At 36.0% G+C, this 18368-nt stretch overlaps 1 protein-coding gene across 1 annotated transcript; it reads left to right on the top strand.

Annotated features, from left to right (window-relative positions):
* The first annotated feature begins 702 nt into the window (after positions 1–702).
* Positions 703–5608, top strand: LOC139868838 (type IV inositol polyphosphate 5-phosphatase 3-like). Its single transcript, XM_071857181.1, has 10 exons — positions 703–753; positions 845–980; positions 1288–1365; positions 2583–2655; positions 2768–2872; positions 2966–3800; positions 4253–4428; positions 4502–4610; positions 5097–5239; positions 5344–5608. Exons 1-10 carry the CDS (start codon positions 703–705, stop codon positions 5606–5608), a joined length of 1971 nt encoding a protein of 656 aa, XP_071713282.1.
* Positions 5609–18368: the final 12760 nt, after the last annotated feature.

Raw genomic sequence — 18368 nt, 5'->3', positions numbered from 1 at the left:
TTCCGAATAATCTTGTCAATCGCTCTTGAAGTCCCCCGTTGTACCGAAATCGCTCAGTTGCTGCTCCGCCATACTCGTTGTTCACTCTCCACTTTCTCTCTCTCCTCATTTTCTCTCTTTTTTTCTCGTTATTATTTGAACAACTTTTTTTCACAACGGTAAAACATTTTAACACTAAATGTGTATGCATATACATCTATATTTATGAATTTGTTTATGTATTTCGGAGTGTTGATAGACATATTCATAGACGAAATTTTTTATTCATATTCATATTTATTTAGCTTCCTAAATATCCGTATTCATATGCGGATCAGATGGATGGCATTTTTTTCCTAACAGTGTTACGAACGGCCTACGGCGCCATATATCATACGTGGAGCTTTTTTCCATTTTTCTGACACTTGAACCTCTAGTTGACTTCCACAGTAATTTTCTGGGACACGGAGTTTTTTTTTCTATTTTTTTGCGGAGTTTTTTTGTCTTCATTCGAGAAGATAAACTAAATAAATACTCCATTAAATAACAAGCGGGTATAGCTGTACTTTCAACGACTCACAAAGGTTGCTCGTTTATACATCATCACCTCCTGCAACTAACTATTTTTATTTTTTTCTTTCTTTTCCTAAATTTCAATTCAAATCCTATTTCATTCTTATTCATATCCTAATCTATAGATCTCCTTCAAACTCAAGTATAATAATGAATCAGAAACAACATCGTTCTAACAGCTCAAGGCATCAACGTCATGAAGTACGTACATTTTTTTTTTCTTCATATTTCTGATTAGTTAATTAATTGATCATTTAGTTGCATAAATAAAACAAAATTGATTGAATTGCAGCAACAGCAGCAGTTGTGGCCTCGAATTTTAATTCGAAAGTGGCTTAATCGCACTTCTAAAGATTCAAAATATAGCGCCGATCCAGAAGATGATGATGATAATGATAGTTCTTACGAATCCGAAGCCGAACTACAAGGTCATTTTTCAATTATTATTAATTACTGATTATAATTATTAAATAATTATCAGTTAATAAGTTTTTTTCTCAATCTATCTATCTATCTAATGTATATTGTATGTATATGTATATGTATGTTCAGTATCTCTTTCAGTATGATTCAACTTGTAAATCTCTTATCTCAAAATTATGTTTATAAAACTTATAATTTGACTATGAATATGAATATATGAATATATGTTTTCGGTCAGTGAATATATAGTCTAAAAAGTTAAAATAAGTTTAGGAACTAATTTGTGGTTTAAATCTTATTTTGTCTTCACAGAAGAGTCTTACAACTGGCTAAAAGAATCGCGATTCAAGGATAAACAAGGAGGAGATAAGTTCCAAAATGATTTAAATGGTACAAAAAGATTAGATTTGTCTTTTTGTGTTATGCTTCTAATCAACTAATTAACTATACTAAACCTTACAATTACTGTCATCAAGTCTAAAAACTTGATTTCATAATAAATATTGTTTGTTGTTTATTGTAAGCTTTTTGTTGCCTTCCTCTTAACCTCTAATGTTATTGTATTGATGCTCTAATTAGTAGGTTAATTAGAGAGCCACGTGCGATGTGCAAATTTGTTTGCTTATCTTTATCAAGTGATACCAATTCAGGCCTATATAGTTGACTGAAATATTTTGGCGCACCATCTATTGGTCTGTCCACACTTTTTTATAAATGCTAGTAGTCGGCATCGAATACTCTTATTTGTCAAGTCTGTCCACACTTTAACTCGGATTAAGAGGTTATTTGGTTTGTAATTGTACCTAAGCTAAGCTTATATTGAAACTTGTCACTTTTTTTAATTTTGAAGAATGTTACTTAGTAAGGTAGGCCTAGCTCGTTGATTAAAACTTTATGCATACTCGATTACGGACATAAAGTTGATCACGAAGAAGCGAAAAGTTTTTTAATGATTATGTACCGATTTTCATGTAGGGGCGTTAAATATGGGTAACCAGAAAAGGAGATATGTTGGTACTAGTGTACTTTTTCATAAAATGGTCTTGAACATGTGTTTCGGTTTCTTTTTTTATTATTACTAGAAATGTTCAAAGGATTCTGAAAAGGGCAGACATTGAAGATGGAAAGTCTCTTTCATGAGGCTTTGGCTAAATTTAGATCTCATTCATGCACAACTTTATGAATGCATTACATGAGAATCAAATAATTCGTTCTTCCCTTATCTTCCAACATTTAATTTAACACTACACTAAAACACAAACACCAACTCAACAGTCACTTCTTGCTGACTTCAGCATGTCATCAGCTATTTTGTCTTTTTCTTATTTTATTTTATTTTTTTCCCAAGGAAACCCTAGGTTTTTTACCCCTTTCAATTTGTATTATTTTCCTCTATTTTGTTTCTCCTTTTTGTCTATCAAATTAAGCAAACATTCTCCTAGCGCAACGTGAGGGCACCTACCTCGTTTATACCAGCTTGTGGGCAATTCAAATTCAAACATCCTTAACATTTGAAAGATTATGTTAAGACATGGAATAGAATTAAGGCTTATTTTTGATAAGTTGATGTTTTTATCTGATTTGTGCTAATTTGTTCGTGTCTTCAGGTGCATTTCCCAGGTCAAGACGCCGAAAGTCAGAGACATTTAGAGCACAATACATCGATGCAAAAGAGCTCAAGTGTGCTTAACTTCCCTCACAAGCATTATCTTTCCATTATTTAGCTACCATTAGCGTCATACATTCAGACGTTAACGTAGTACTTGCTAATTTTTTTCATTTATGTTGCTAGAGTATCTGTTAATACCTGGAATGTTGGGGGGAAAATTCCGCCCGATGACTTAGATATCGAAGACTGGATCGATGTTAACAATCCTGCTGACATATATGTGATCGGGCAAGTCTTTATACTCTTCCATACAAATAATACAATCATATAATCAATCGTGTATATAAAAAAGTTTAACATAACAGTTCAATTGTCATACAGTTTTCAGGAGATCATACCTTTAAACGCCGGCAACATTTTTGGCGCTGAAGATAACCGTCCAGTCCCACTATGGGAAAACGTCATTCGTGGGACCCTTAACAGAGCTCGACCAGAAAGCACTAGATTCAAATGCTACAGTAACCCTTCATCCCCATCAAGGTTTACACCATCGGATGATGCTCCTGATATCGAGGACGAGATAATGTTAGAAACTGATAGTGAAGGTGAAGAAGAAGTCCACCCGTTCAACGAGGGGTCAAACTTCGACGACCTCACGGATGGGCCCACAACATTAACCGAAAAAAGCGGGGACGAGAATACACAAGTGAGTATTATGCCAGCTGAAGGGAATTCACAAAGACGGTTTTCGTCTCAAAGGACACTTGACAGGGTAAATTGCTTTTCGTATCAAGATCCAACTGTAAAAGAATCAGAACCAGCTGTAGCCAATACTAAAACGTTAAGCAGAATACTTAGTGGGACCGAAAGAATCGGGCTGAGCTGGCCCGAGCCACCTTTGGATCTGTTGGCTCAGTGCGTTACAACAACGAGCCCGTTGAAAACTGTGAAATCGTTCAAAGCTTCTAAATCTTTTAGGACCTATGCTTCTTTCAAGTCATATGTGAATGTTGACAATCGGGTCGTACCAGAGGATGCTTTTGATCTTGATTCGACAATGTATCGTAAAAGAAGACCTCCGTATGTTAGAATAGTAAGTAAACAAATGGTTGGGATATTTATAACCATATGGGTGCGTAGACGTTTGAGGAAGCATATACAAAATGTACACGTGTCAGCTGTTGGTGTTGGTGTAATGGGGTACATAGGTAACAAGGTAAAATTTCTCTTTTTTTTTTCTAGGAAAACTTTGACAGTTAGACCACTTGTTATGGGGGTAAAAAAGGCGTCAGATTCCAAGTTGGCATTTTTTGACACCTCTGATGACGCCTGTTACGGGCCGTCAAAAGTGACAATGGTGGGGTGTTAGTTTTGCTTCCGGGCAAAAAGGTGGCGTCAGATTTCTTTTAGCCATTAAAATTTCGCCACATCATTTATACTTATTTATTTCTTTATTTTAACATCTAACTTTCAATCATATTTTAGAACCCAAAACTTTTTTACTTAAATTTAACATCCAAATTTGAGACGCACCATAATAAAACTACAAAATTTATTCTCTCCTCCAAAAACACCAAATTTGACTCCACGTCGTAGTAAGTGTAACGGGTGGTCTTATATCATGTATGATTTTAGTTATATATAATTTTGGAAAAAATGTTTTTTCAGGGGTCTATATCAGTGAGTATGTCAATATATCAGACGCTCTTCTGTTTCATCTGCAGTCACCTAACTTCTGGTGAAAGGGACACCGATGTAGTTAAAAGAAACGCCGATGTTCATGAAATACATAAACGAACACGTTTTAATTCGGTTACAAACTCTAAAAAGATAGAAAACCATGAGTAAGTTATCCTCTGAATTAATCTTTTATGTTATTTGAAGTGAATCTCACATATATCTTTTGTATGCCTCCAGTCGTGTCATCTGGTTTGGTGATCTAAATTACCGTCTCAATTTGTCATATGAGAAGACACGTGACTTGATATCCAAAAATGATTGGTCCAGGCTGTTAGAGTGTGATCAGGTATCACTCTGCTTATTTGGTTTTGTATTTAAAATCAAGAATTACTTGGGTTCCGTTTGCTTTTTTGAAGATGTTTTTGTCTGAAGATCTGTGGACCTTGTCTGTAGAAAAGATGTGGCCTAAAGGTCTGTATATTGAATAATGAAGACTGTTTATGTTTATATCTGTAATATAACTTAATCCTGTCTGCATCACTAAGAAGCATATTTCTAATTCTGCGAGCTTGCAGACAGAATAAGACTTTATTTTATCTTATGTCTTCGGAAAAACAAACACTCTGCAGTAAAAAATATCTGTGGGCGCAGACATAAGACATAATAAGATCTGGAGACTAAAAAACAAGCATCACCTTATTTTAAGGTTTCTTTCAATTTACTATTAGAATTGTTATGCCCTCTTAATGCTCAACCTGTGTAATTTTCATGTGAACGAGTGATTTAGAATGTGATTAAGAAAATATGAGTTGATTGACATGTTAATCTGCAGCTTATGAGGGAGCTACGAAAAGGGCGTGCATTTGATGGATGGTTAGAAGGCGCCTTAGATTTTGCTCCAACTTACAAATATGAGCTAAATTCAGGAAAATATATCGGTGAGGATCCTAAAGTTGGAAGGCGGACTCCCGCATGGTAATTGATTTCTCTTACATTTTCAGATACTCCAATCTATACGTACATAAGTTCTTGAATTTGTATTCTCATCTCCATAATGAAAATTATCATTTTTGAAAAAGGTGTGACCGCATACTTTCGTTTGGGAAAGGAATAAGGCAGCTAAGTTACAGAAGGGCTGAACTTAGGATGTCGGACCATCGGCCTGTAACTGCATCATATATGATAGAGGTTGAAGTTTTCTCACCAAAAAAGTTACAAAAGGCACTCACATTCACTAATGCAGAGGTTGAGAATGATAGAATCATTGCAGAAATGGGGATTGATGGTGAAATTAATTGCTTAAGATTAAAAGAGGTTAGTCATCTGATGGTCTTAACTAATTAATGCATAGTTTTAGTGGATTTGTCAATTTTAAACATACCGTACAAATCTATAGTCTATAGTCTTAGTGAAGTAGAATATATGCATACATATATTATATTTTGGGATGTACCTAGGATGTCAATAGATCGGATATGGATCCGACGAGCCTATATCCATATTTATATCCATTTAATTAATAAAATCCACATCTATATCCATATCCATTTAAATATAATTCATCCATACCCATATCCGTTGGATTAATCGGGTTAATGGATATCCATTGGATGTTAAATTTTACTAAAAAGTTCCTATTATGAAATGAAATCATCAAAGTATTTTTAACAAAGATATGTAATATATGTGAGATTTATGAATTTAATCCTATTTGACATAGTTGTATCATCACAATCTATTTTTTCGATAACATTTTAATGGTTTATAGTGTATAAGGATATGTAAACATATATGTATATATATTTAAGTAAATATGTATAAATTTGTATGTTTACATGTATTTCGGGTGGTATATCATGGATGATAAATTTTCATTCATACCCGATCCTGTAATTTTTCACATCGTCCATATCCATATCCAATTATCATCCGTTTAGATCATTCATATCCACTTAAATGGATCGGATCGGATTGATATCCGATGAATCGGATATCCATTGACATCCCTAGGTGTACCTGGTTGTAACATTTCCAAAAAGTTAAGACTTATAACAAATATGACAAATAGGACAATTATGACAAACATGACAAATAGGACAATTATAACAAACATGACAAATAGGACTTATATGACAAATATGACAATCACATTGTCTTTGTTTTGTGGCAGGATGGATATTGGTAGTCGACACATGCGCATGCTCGAATGTGCTACTGAGTTGAGTTGACTCAAGAATCATGACTATATATTTGGTCTGAGGATGATACTTGTGTAGTCGGTAACTTATGTTACGTATCAGTTTCATTTATTCATGAGTCGGGTGTTATAATTATTGTGTGTAAATTATATGGTGTTCAGGTGTTGTATATATAGTTGCTATATCATACCACAGAATTATGTCATTAAATTGAGGAAAATGTTGCTTGCACTCTATTACTTCGATGTGAAAAAGACCTTTTTTGAGTAATTGTGTAGTGGGTAAATTGGATCATCGTGACCATTACTTTGTGGGTCTTTAACTTTTTAATCGTAAGAGTGCTCCCAACCGTTCGTCCAGCAACCCCGCCCACCCTCGCCCAGGCTGGGCGCCGATGGCACCAGACCCGCCCAGGGTCCTCCCAGCAGCCGCCCAGGCTACAACACCCCTGATTTTTTTTTTAAGTCACAGCGGAAACCTGTTTATTAAATCTGATACATATATATAAAAGACACTTGTACTATATTTTATTTACATCATATCATTTATTTAAAGTCCATTACATATATTAAAAACTGGGTGTTACATTAAAACAACGACACTAGTAACAAAAGACGCGACATCAGAGTTTCGACTTGTCAAACATATCTTCCAGCATCTCATCTTCACCCTAATATCTAACATACAACAGAACTTAACCTGCAAAGGGTGGAAATGTGGGGGGATTAGCACAACTGCTAAGTGAATAGAATCTATCTAACGGATCAAGTCTAAGCATCAATCCCACAACCATATAAAAGTATGCTAACGTCCTAACAGCATACAAACGAAGACAACGGCAATATGAGGATCGGCGGCTTGTACGAGCACACGACTCCTAGTTGATCGGGCTAGAGTCTACCGATAGTCCTCGCTACTCGATTCACAGTATAGTCATTCGGACGCAGGGGATGCGTCATTCAAACTATACTCCACAATCAGTAGCCTTTGGACCCAACCTCCCCAGGCTCGGTTGACCTCATACGGACTCTAACCTCCCTAGGCTTGGTTATGAGTCCCCAGCCTCCCCAGGCCCGGCTGGCGTCAAACACAGTGCACATAATATCACACAATATCATCAACGTGTAATAATTCACTAACATGTTAACCATTATCTAAACATGGCAATCAGATATCTAATCATGGCAATCAGATATAACCACAGTCTAATAAAATAGAGTAAACGACAGTAGCGCGGCTTGCTACTCAAACTCTATCCTTAGATAGACCCACTCACCGATTGTCAGCTAAACTCGGTAGTCTAATGTCACCGAGTCTTCTCCTCGTCTGTATCACCTGAGGACAAATACTGAACAAGTTAGTAAACCGCACCACATATACTAACTATATCTCTTTATATATATATATATATATATATATATATATATATATATATATATATATATATATATATATATATATATATATATATATATATATATATATATATATATATATATATATAAAGTTATAATATCAAAGTACCTAATATTATAACGAATAACGAACGAGTCAATTGGTCAAAACGGGTGATCGCGCATATATACATATTTGCACATGTATATATATATATATATATATATATATATATATACACACACACACGCGCGCGCACATTGCCAAGTCACACAAATGGGACAACTAGACACTAATGACCCATTTTTCCCACTTTAACCCAAATAAGCTCAAAATCGATTTTAAAATATCGAAATATGCATATACACTTGACACGACATCGTGGACGTATCAAAACCAACAAATACCCATTTTGACACAATATAGTCCAAGCGGGTCAAATGGGGTCAAACGGGCGAATAAATCAACACATGAAGCATAGCACAAGTGTACGGGTCATCGGGGTGCAACCACGCCAAGCCGATGCGCGCTACGGTGGGCGAAGCGCAGCAGCATAAAGGCCGCAAACAGCAGCTAATAGCAGCTCCAGCTGCAAAAATGCTGCAGAAACAGCCCGCGCGCAGCAGCAAAAACAGTAGCAGCAGCTACGCTGCTGTCCCTCTCGGATTCACCCACAAAAATCGAGTTTCAAGCAGTTTTTTGGTCAAGAAACAAGTCCACGATCATACACACATATATATACAAGAATATATATTCACATACACTTATATATGCACTTATATATACATATATATACACACTTATATATATACACACACACAAACGCACACTTATATACATATATATACACACTTATATATAAATATATAATACATACACTAAACATGGCCAAACGAGCGGGTCATGAGCCACACGGGCGACTAAACAACGCACATGAACCACAAAACAAAGGCACGGGCAAACGGGTGCACACCACGTGGGCGAACATCATCATGACAAGGCTGCTACAGCAGCAATCAGCAGAAAACAGCAGCAGCAAGGCTGCACAGCAGCAAAAAAAATAACGCAGCAGCAGCTACGCTGCCGAACCCTTCGATTTCACCCACTATTTTCATGTTTCGAGTAGTATTTTGACCAAGTTAAGGGTTCTCAAAGATGAACAAACATACAACAACAATAATCTAGCATTCCACTGTAGTGACCCGAACTTTTCCATGTTTATATATATTAATTGAGATTGATATTTACATGATTAAATGTTTCCAACATGTTAAGCAATCAAACTTGTTAAGACTTGATTAATTGAAATAGGTTTCATATAGACAATTGACCACCCAAGTTGACCGGTGATTCACGAACGTTAAAACTTGTAAAAACTATATGATGACATATATATGGATATATATATAGTTAACATGATACTATGATAAGTAAACATATCATTAAGTATATTAACAATGAACTACATATGTAAAAACAAGACTACTAACTTAATGATTTTTAAACGAGACATATATGTAACGATTATCGTTGTAAAGACATTTAATGTATATATATCATATTAAGAGATTATCATACATGATAATATCATGATAATATAATAATTTAAAATCTCATTTGATATTATAAACATTGGGTTAACAACATTTAACAAGATCGTTAACCTAAAGGTTTCAAAACAACACTTACATGTAACGACTAACGATGACTTAACGACTCAGTTAAAATGTATATACATGTAGTGTTTTAATATGTATTTATACACTTTTGAAAGACTTCAATACACTTATCAAAATACTTCTACTTAACAAAAATGCTTACAATTACATCCTCGTTCAGTTTCATCAACAATTCTACTCGTATGCACCCGTATTCGTACTCGTACAATACACAGCTTTTAGATGTATGTACTATTGGTATATACACTCCAATGATCAGCTCTTAGCAGCCCATGTGAGTCACCTAACACATGTGGGAACCATCATTTGGCAACTAGCATGAAATATCTCATAAAATTACAAAAATATGAGTAATCATTCATGACTTATTTACATGAAAACAAAATTACATATCCTTTATATCTAATCCATACACCAACGACCAAAAACACCTACAAACACTTTAATTCTTCAATTTTCTTCATCTAATTGATCTCTCTCAAGTTCTATCTTCAAGTTCTAAGTGTTCTTCATATATTCTACAAGTTCTAGTTACATAAAATCAAGAATACTTTCAAGTTTGCTAGCTCACTTCCAATCTTGTAAGGTGATCATCCAACCTCAAGAAATCTTTGTTTCTTACAGTAGGTTATCATTCTAATACAAGGTAATAATCATATTCAAACTTTGGTTCAATTTCTATAACTATAACAATCTTATTTCAAGTGATGATCTTACTTGAACTTGTTTTCGTGTCATGATTCTGCTTCAAGAACTTCGAGCCATCCAAGGATCCGTTGAAGCTAGATCCATTTTTCACTTTTCCAGTAGGTTTATCCAAGGAACTTAAGGTAGTAATGATGTTCATAACATCATTCAATTCATACATATAAAGCTATCTTATTCGAAGGTTTAAACTTGTAATCACTAGAACATAGTTTAGTTAATTCTAAACTTGTTCGCAAACAAAAGTTAATCCTTCTAACTTGACTTTTAAAATCAACTAAACACATGTTCTATATCTATATGATATGCTAACTTAATGATTTAAAACCTGGAGACATGAAAAACACCGTAAAACCGGATTTACGCCGTCGTAGTAACACCGCGGGCTGTTTTGGGTTAGTTAATTAAAAACTATGATAAACTTTGATTTAAAAGTTGTTATTCTGAGAAAATGATTTTTATTATGAACATGAAACTATATCCAAAAATTATGGTTAAACTCAAAGTGGAAGTATGTTTTCTAAAATGGTCATCTAGACGTCGTTCTTTCGACTGAAATGACTACCTTTACAAAAACGACTTGTAACTTATTTTTCTGACTATAAACCTATACCTTTTCTGTTTAGATTCATAAAATAGAGTTCAATATGAAACCATAGCAATTTGATTCACTCAAAACGGATTTAAAATGAAGAAGTTATGGGTAAAACAAGATTGGATAATTTTTCTCATTTTAGCTACGTGAAAATTTGTAACAAATCTATTCCAACCATAACTTAATTAACTTGTATTGTATATTATGTAATCTTGAGATACCATAGACACGTATACAATTTTTCGACCTATCATGTCGACACATCTATATATATTTCGGAACAACCATAGACACTCTATATGTGAATGTTGGAGTTAGCTATACAGGGTTGAGGTTGATTCCAAAATATATATAGTTTGAGTTGTGATCAATACTGAGATACGTATACACTGGGTCGTGGATTGATTCAAGATAATATTTATCGATTTATTTCTATACATCTAACTGTGGACAACTAGTTGTAGGTTACTAACGAGGACAGCTGACTTAATAAACTTAAAACATCAAAATATATTAAAAGTGTTGTAAATATATTTTGAACATACTTTGATATATATGTATATATTGTTATAGGTTCGTGAATCAACCAGTGGCCAAGTCTTACTTCCCGACGAAGTAAAAATCTGTGAAAGTGAGTTATAGTCCCACTTTTAAAATCTAATATTTTTGGGATGAGAATACATGCAGGTTTTATAAATGATTTACAAAATAGACACAAGTACGTGAAACTACATTCTATGGTTGAATTATCGAAATCGAATATGCCCCTTTTTATTAAGTATGGTAATCTAAGAATTAGGGAACAGACACCCTAATTGACGCGAATCCTAAAGATAGATCTATTGGGCCTAACAAACCCCATCCAAAGTACCGGATGCTTTAGTACTTCGAAATTTATATCATATCCGAAGGGTGTCCCGGAATGATGGGGATATTCTTATATATGCATCTTGTTAATGTCGGTTACCAGGTGTTCACCATATGAATGATTTTTATCTCTATGTATGGGGTGTGTATTGAAATATGAAATCTTGTGGTCTATTATTATGATTTGATATATATAGGTTAAACCTATAACTCACCAACATTTTTGTTGACGTTTTAAGCATGTTTATTCTCAGGTGATTATTAAGAGCTTCCGCTGTCGCATACTTAAATAAGGACGAGATTTGGAGTCCATGCTTGTATGATATTATGTAAAAACTGCATTCAAGAAACTTATTTTGTTGTAACATATTTGTATTGTAAACCATTATGTAATGGTCGCGTGTAAACAGGATATTTTAGATTATCATTATTTGATAATCTACGTAAAGCTTTTTAAACCTTTATTGATGAAATAAAGGTTATGGTTTGTTTTAAAATGAATGCAGTCTTTGAAAAACGTCTCATATAGAGGTCAAAACCTCGCAACGAAATCAATTAATATGGAACGTTTTTAATCAATAAGAACGGGACATTTCAGTTGGTATCCGAGCGTTGGTCTTAGAGAACCAGAATTTTGCATTAGTGTGTCTTATCGAGTTTGTTAGGATGCATTAGTGAGTCTGGACTTCGACCGTGTTTACTTGAAAAATGATTGCTTAACAAATTTTGTTGGAAACTATATATGTTTAACATGTGAATATTATGTGATATATTAATCTCTTAACGCGTTTGATATTATGTGATAGATGTCTACCTCTAGAACAAGTCCCATTGACCCACCTAATAATAATGAAGAGTCAAATGTAAATTGGAATGATTCGTGGACTGATTCACAAGTTCCTGAAGAGGAACCGGAAGAAGAGTCGGAACCAGAAGAAGAATCGGAACCGGAAGAAGAATCGGAACCGGATGAAGAAATAGAACCGGTGGGGGAAATAATAAAACGGTTAAGTAAAAGAAAATCTTCAACCAACCGACCAAGGTTAATTATGGTCAATGGTGTTTCCGCCAAGGAAGCAAAATATTGGGAGGATTACCAATTCTCCGATGAATCGGATTCTGACGAGAATTCCGATGATGTTATAGAAATTACCCCAACTGAATTTAAAAAGGCAAAAGAAAATAATAAGGGAAAGGGCATAAAAATAGAGAAATCTAATTCCAACCCCGATGAACTTTATATGTATCGTCAACCCCCGAAGTCCTTAAGTTGTAACAATGACCCGGGAACCTCTAAACCACCAGGTTTTTCTAAACCAATGTGGATAACGACGGCTTGTATTAGGGGAACATCATATATCCCTAGAAACTTGGCAAAACGAACCAAAACCGAAGAAGAAGAAACAAGCGAGTCGGAATAAGATAGCTGTATTCGTGTGGTGTAATATATGTAATATAGTGTGCTTATGCTTTATGATATATGTAAAAATTGCTTGTATTAATAAGTATTTTTTTTATGAATCTAACTCTTGTCTATTTTACAGTATAAAAACACAAAATGGATAGACAGCCCAATATTTTAAGAGACCTACCCGGAGACATGATTGATGAAATCTTGTCTAGAGTCGGTCATAATTCTTCGGCACAACTATTTAAGGCGAGATCAGTTTGTAAGACATTCGAAGAACGTTCCAAGAATGCCTTGGTTTATAAAAGGCTTTCGTTCGAAAGATGGGGGATATCACATTGGGAAATCCATAAGTTACGATGTGTTTACTTTGACGCATATATTGCGGAGAACCCAAATGCTATTTTACGCAATGGGTTAAGAAATTATTTTGACTCAATATATCCGAATATTGGACTTCGTGATTTAGAAAAAGCGGCTAACATGCAACATAAAGAAGCATGTTATGCTTACGGATTAGTAATGTTCGCTTCTCACCAAAGTGAGAACAAGAACATCGGCCTACAACTATTAAACAAAACGTTCCCACAAGTGACGGAGTCGGTAATTGGGGTAAGAAATGAGGTTTTTAGATTGTTACGGGACTGTTGGACATTACGTAACCCTCGTCCCTTTGACGACGTTACAACACGCTGTCTTATCAACGGCCATAACGGTTATGTTCCACAAGACCAAGGATGGGAAGTAGTCCTAGTAAAACCAGAATGCATGACTTGTTTCTGGACGTATGAATTACGTGTCTTTATTGCCTTTGCTGAACGACTTGTGTACTAGCTAGAATTATCTTCACAACTATCTTGTATCAAAGTTATTGTGTGCTATATTTCATGCTTTATGTAAAATAAGCGGTATTGTAAGTTTGTAAAATATTGTATAAAAGTTTGAACGCGAAATATTATTATAATCAGTTTTTCATATAGAATTGTAGTAGTTGAATTGTATATTAGCTACTAAGTATGAACTTAACGGGTAGTTACTACCCGAATTTAAACTTATAAAACGCTAATATGAAGAAAAAGCTTTTATAAATGAGTTCATATTATGCTACGAAATACTATTAACTACTCTTAATATTCTGTATGATTAACTTGTTCCATTTGACTATTTTGAAGGAAATGGCACCGACTACTCGACACACCGTGAATATGAATGAAGAGGAATTCCGTACTTTTCTAGCTTCAAACATAGCCGCAGTATAGGCTGCGCTACATACCAATAATAACCTTGGATCTAGCAGTACAGGAAATCGTGTAGGATGCACCTACAAAGAATTCACTGCCTGCAAACCTTTGGAATTTGATGGAACCGAAGGACCGATCGGATTGAAACGGTGGACCGAGAAGGTCGAATCGGTGTTTGCCATAAGTAAGTGTACTGAAGAGGACAAAGTGAAGTACGCTACGCATACCTTCACAGGTTCTGCGTTAACATGGTGGAATACCTATCTAGAGCAAGTGGGACAAGACGATGCGTACGCACTACCGTGGTCAGCATTCAAGCACTTGATGAACGAGAAGTACCGTCCCAGAACCGAGGTCAATAAGCTCAAAACAGAACTTAGAGGGTTACGAACCCAAGGATTTGATATTACCACGTATGAAAGACGATTCACAGAATTGTGCGTATTGTGTCCGGGAGCGTTCGAAGATGAGGAAGAGAAGATCGACGCGTTTGTGAAAGGATTACCGGAAAGAATCCAAGAAGATATAAGTTCACACGAGCCCGCCTCCATACAACAGGCATGTAGAATGGCTCACAAACTAGTGAACCAGATTGAAGAAAGAATTAAAGAACAGACTGCTGAAGAGGCCAATGTGAAGCAAGTCAAAAGAAAGTGGGAGGAAAACGGTGATAAGAATCACCAATATAACAACAACAGCAATTATAACAATAATCGCAACAATTATCCCAACAATCACAACATCAATCGCAACTACAACAAACGGCCCAACAACAACAACAACAACAACAACAACAACAGCAGCAACTACAACAATCATCCCAACAACAATAATAACCGCAACAACAACAACAATCAGAAGCAACTATGCCAAAGGTGTGAAAAGTATCACTCGGGGTTCTGCACCAAATTTTGCAATAAGTGTAAAAGAAATGGTCATAGCGCGGCGAAGTGTGAGGTCTATGGACCAGGGGTTAATAGAACGAAAGGAACAAATGGTGTCGGAACGAGTAATGGTGGAGCAAGTAGTGTCGGAGCAAGTTATGCCAATGTAGTTTGTTATAAATGTGGAAAACCGGGCCACATTATTAGAAATTGCCCGAACCAGGAGAACACGAATGGACAAGGCCGCGGAAGAGTTTTCAATATTAATGCGGCAGAGGCACAGGAAGACCCGGAGCTTGTTACGGGTACGTTTCTTATTGACAATAAATCTGCTTACGTTTTATTTGATTCGGGTGCGGATAGAAGCTATATGAGTAGAGATTTTTGTGCTAAATTAAGTTGTCCATTGACGCCTTTGGATAGTAAATTTTTACTCGAATTAGCAAATGGTAAATTAATTTCAGCAGATAATATATGTCGGAATCGAGAAATTAAACTGGTTAGCGAAACATTTAAGATTGACTTGATACCAGTAGAGTTAGGGAGTTTTGATGTGATAATCGGTATGGACTGGTTGAAAGAAGTGAAAGCAGAGATCGTTTGTTACAAAAATGCAATTCGCATTATACGAGAAAAAGGAAAACCCTTAATGGTGTACGGAGAAAAGGGCAACACGAAGCTACATCTTATTAGTAATTTGAAGGCACAAAAACTAATAAGAAAAGGTTGCTATGCTGTTCTAGCACACGTCGAGAAAGTACAAACTGAAGAAAAGAGCATCAATGATGTTCCCGTCGCAAAAGAATTTCCCGATGTATTTCCGAAAGAATTACCGGGATTACCCCCACATCGATCCGTTGAATTTCAAATAGATCTTGTACCAGGAGCTGCACCAATAGCTCGTGCTCCTTACAGACTCGCACCCAGCGAGATGAAAGAACTGCAAAGCCAATTACAAGAAGTTTTAGAGCGTGGTTTCATTCGACCAAGCACATCACCGTGGGGAGCTCCTGTTTTGTTTGTCAAGAAGAAAGATGGTACATTCAGGTTGTGTATCGACTACCGAGAGTTGAACAAACTTACCATCAAGAACCGCTACCCACTACCGAGAATCGACGACTTATTTGATCAACTACAAGGCTCATCTGTTTATTCAAAGATTGACTTACGTTCCGGGTATCATCAAATGCGGGTGAAAGAAGATGATATTCCAAAGACTGCTTTCAGAACACGTTACGGTCATTACGAGTTTATGGTCATGCCGTTTGGTTTAACTAATGCACCAGCTGTGTTCATGGACCTTATGAACCGAGTGTGTGGACCATACCTTGACAAGTTTGTCATTGTTTTCATTGATGACATACTTATTTACTCAAAGAATGACCAAGAACACGGTGAACATTTGAGAAAGGTGTTAGAAGTATTGAGGAAGGAAGAATTGTACGCTAAGTTTTCAAAGTGTGCATTTTGGTTGGAAGAAGTTCAATTCCTCGGTCACATAGTGAACAAAGAAGGTATTAAGGTGGATCCGGCAAAGATAGAAACTGTTGAAAAGTGGGAAACCCCGAAAACTCCGAAACACATACGCCAGTTTTTAGGACTAGCTGGTTACTACAGAAGGTTCATCCAAGACTTTTCCAGAATAGCAAAACCCTTGACTGCATTAACGCATAAAGGGAAGAAATTTGAATGGAATGATGAACGAGAGAAAGCGTTTCAGTTATTGAAGAAAAAGCTAACTACGGCACCTATATTGTCATTGCCTGAAGGGAATGATGATTTTGTGATTTATTGTGACGCATCAAAGCAAGGTCTCGGTTGTGTATTAATGCAACGAACGAAGGTGATTGCTTATGCGTCTAGACAATTGAAGATTCACGAACAAAATTATACGACGCATGATTTGGAATTAGGCGCGGTTATTTTTGCATTAAAGACTTGGAGGCACTACTTATATGGGGTCAAAAGTATTATATATACCGACCACAAAAGTCTTCAACACATATTTAATCAGAAACAACTGAATATGAGGCAGCGTAGGTGGATTGAATTGTTGAATGATTACGACTTTGAGATTCGTTACCACCCGGGGAAGGCAAATGTGGTAGCCGATGCCTTGAGCAGGAAGGACAGAGAACCCATTCGAGTAAAATCTATGAATATAATGATTCATAATAACCTTACTACTCAAATAAAGGAGGCGCAACAAGGAGTTTTAAAAGAGAGAAATTTAAAGGATGAAATACCCAAGGGATCGGAGAAGCATCTTAATATTCGGGAAGACGGAACCCGGTATAGGGCTGAAAGGATTTGGGTACCAAAATTTGGAGATATGAGAGAAATGGTACTTAGAGAAGCTCATAAAACCAGATACTCAATACATCCTGGAACGGGGAAGATGTACAAGGATCTCAAGAAACATTTTTGGTGGTCGGGTATGAAAGCCGATGTTGCTAAATATGTAGGAGAATGTTTGACGTGTTCTAAGGTCAAAGCTGAGCATCAAAAACCATCAGGTCTACTTCAACAACCCGAAATCCCGGAATGGAAATGGGAAAACATTACCATGGATTTCATCACTAAATTGCCAAGGACTGCAAGTGGTTTTGATACTATTTGGGTAATAGTTGATCGTCTCACCAAATCAGCACACTTCCTGCCAATAAGAGAAGATGACAAGATGGAGAAGTTAGCACGACTGTATTTGAAGGAAGTCGTCTCCAGACATGGAATACCAATCTCTATTATCTCTGATAGGGATGGTAGATTTATTTCAAGATTCTGGCAGACATTACAGCAAGCATTAGGAACTCGTCTAGACATGAGTACTGCCTATCATCCACAAACTGATGGGCAGAGCGAAAGGACGATACAAACGCTTGAAGACATGCTACGAGCATGTGTTATTGATTTCGGAAACAGTTGGGATCGACATCTACCGTTAGCAGAATTTTCCTACAACAACAGCTACCATTCAAGCATTGAGATGGCGCCGTTTGAAGCACTTTATGGTAGAAAGTGCAGGTCTCCGATTTGTTGGAGTGAAGTGGGGGATAGACAGATTACGGGTCCGGAGATTATACAAGAAACTACCGAGAAGATCATCCAAATTCAACAACGGTTGAAAACCGC

This window comes from Rutidosis leptorrhynchoides, chromosome 9 (assembly GCF_046630445.1).
Source record: "Rutidosis leptorrhynchoides isolate AG116_Rl617_1_P2 chromosome 9, CSIRO_AGI_Rlap_v1, whole genome shotgun sequence".
In the NCBI taxonomy this organism is placed as follows: domain Eukaryota; kingdom Viridiplantae; phylum Streptophyta; class Magnoliopsida; order Asterales; family Asteraceae; genus Rutidosis; species Rutidosis leptorrhynchoides.
This window is presented reverse-complemented; position numbering and strand designations above follow the sequence as displayed.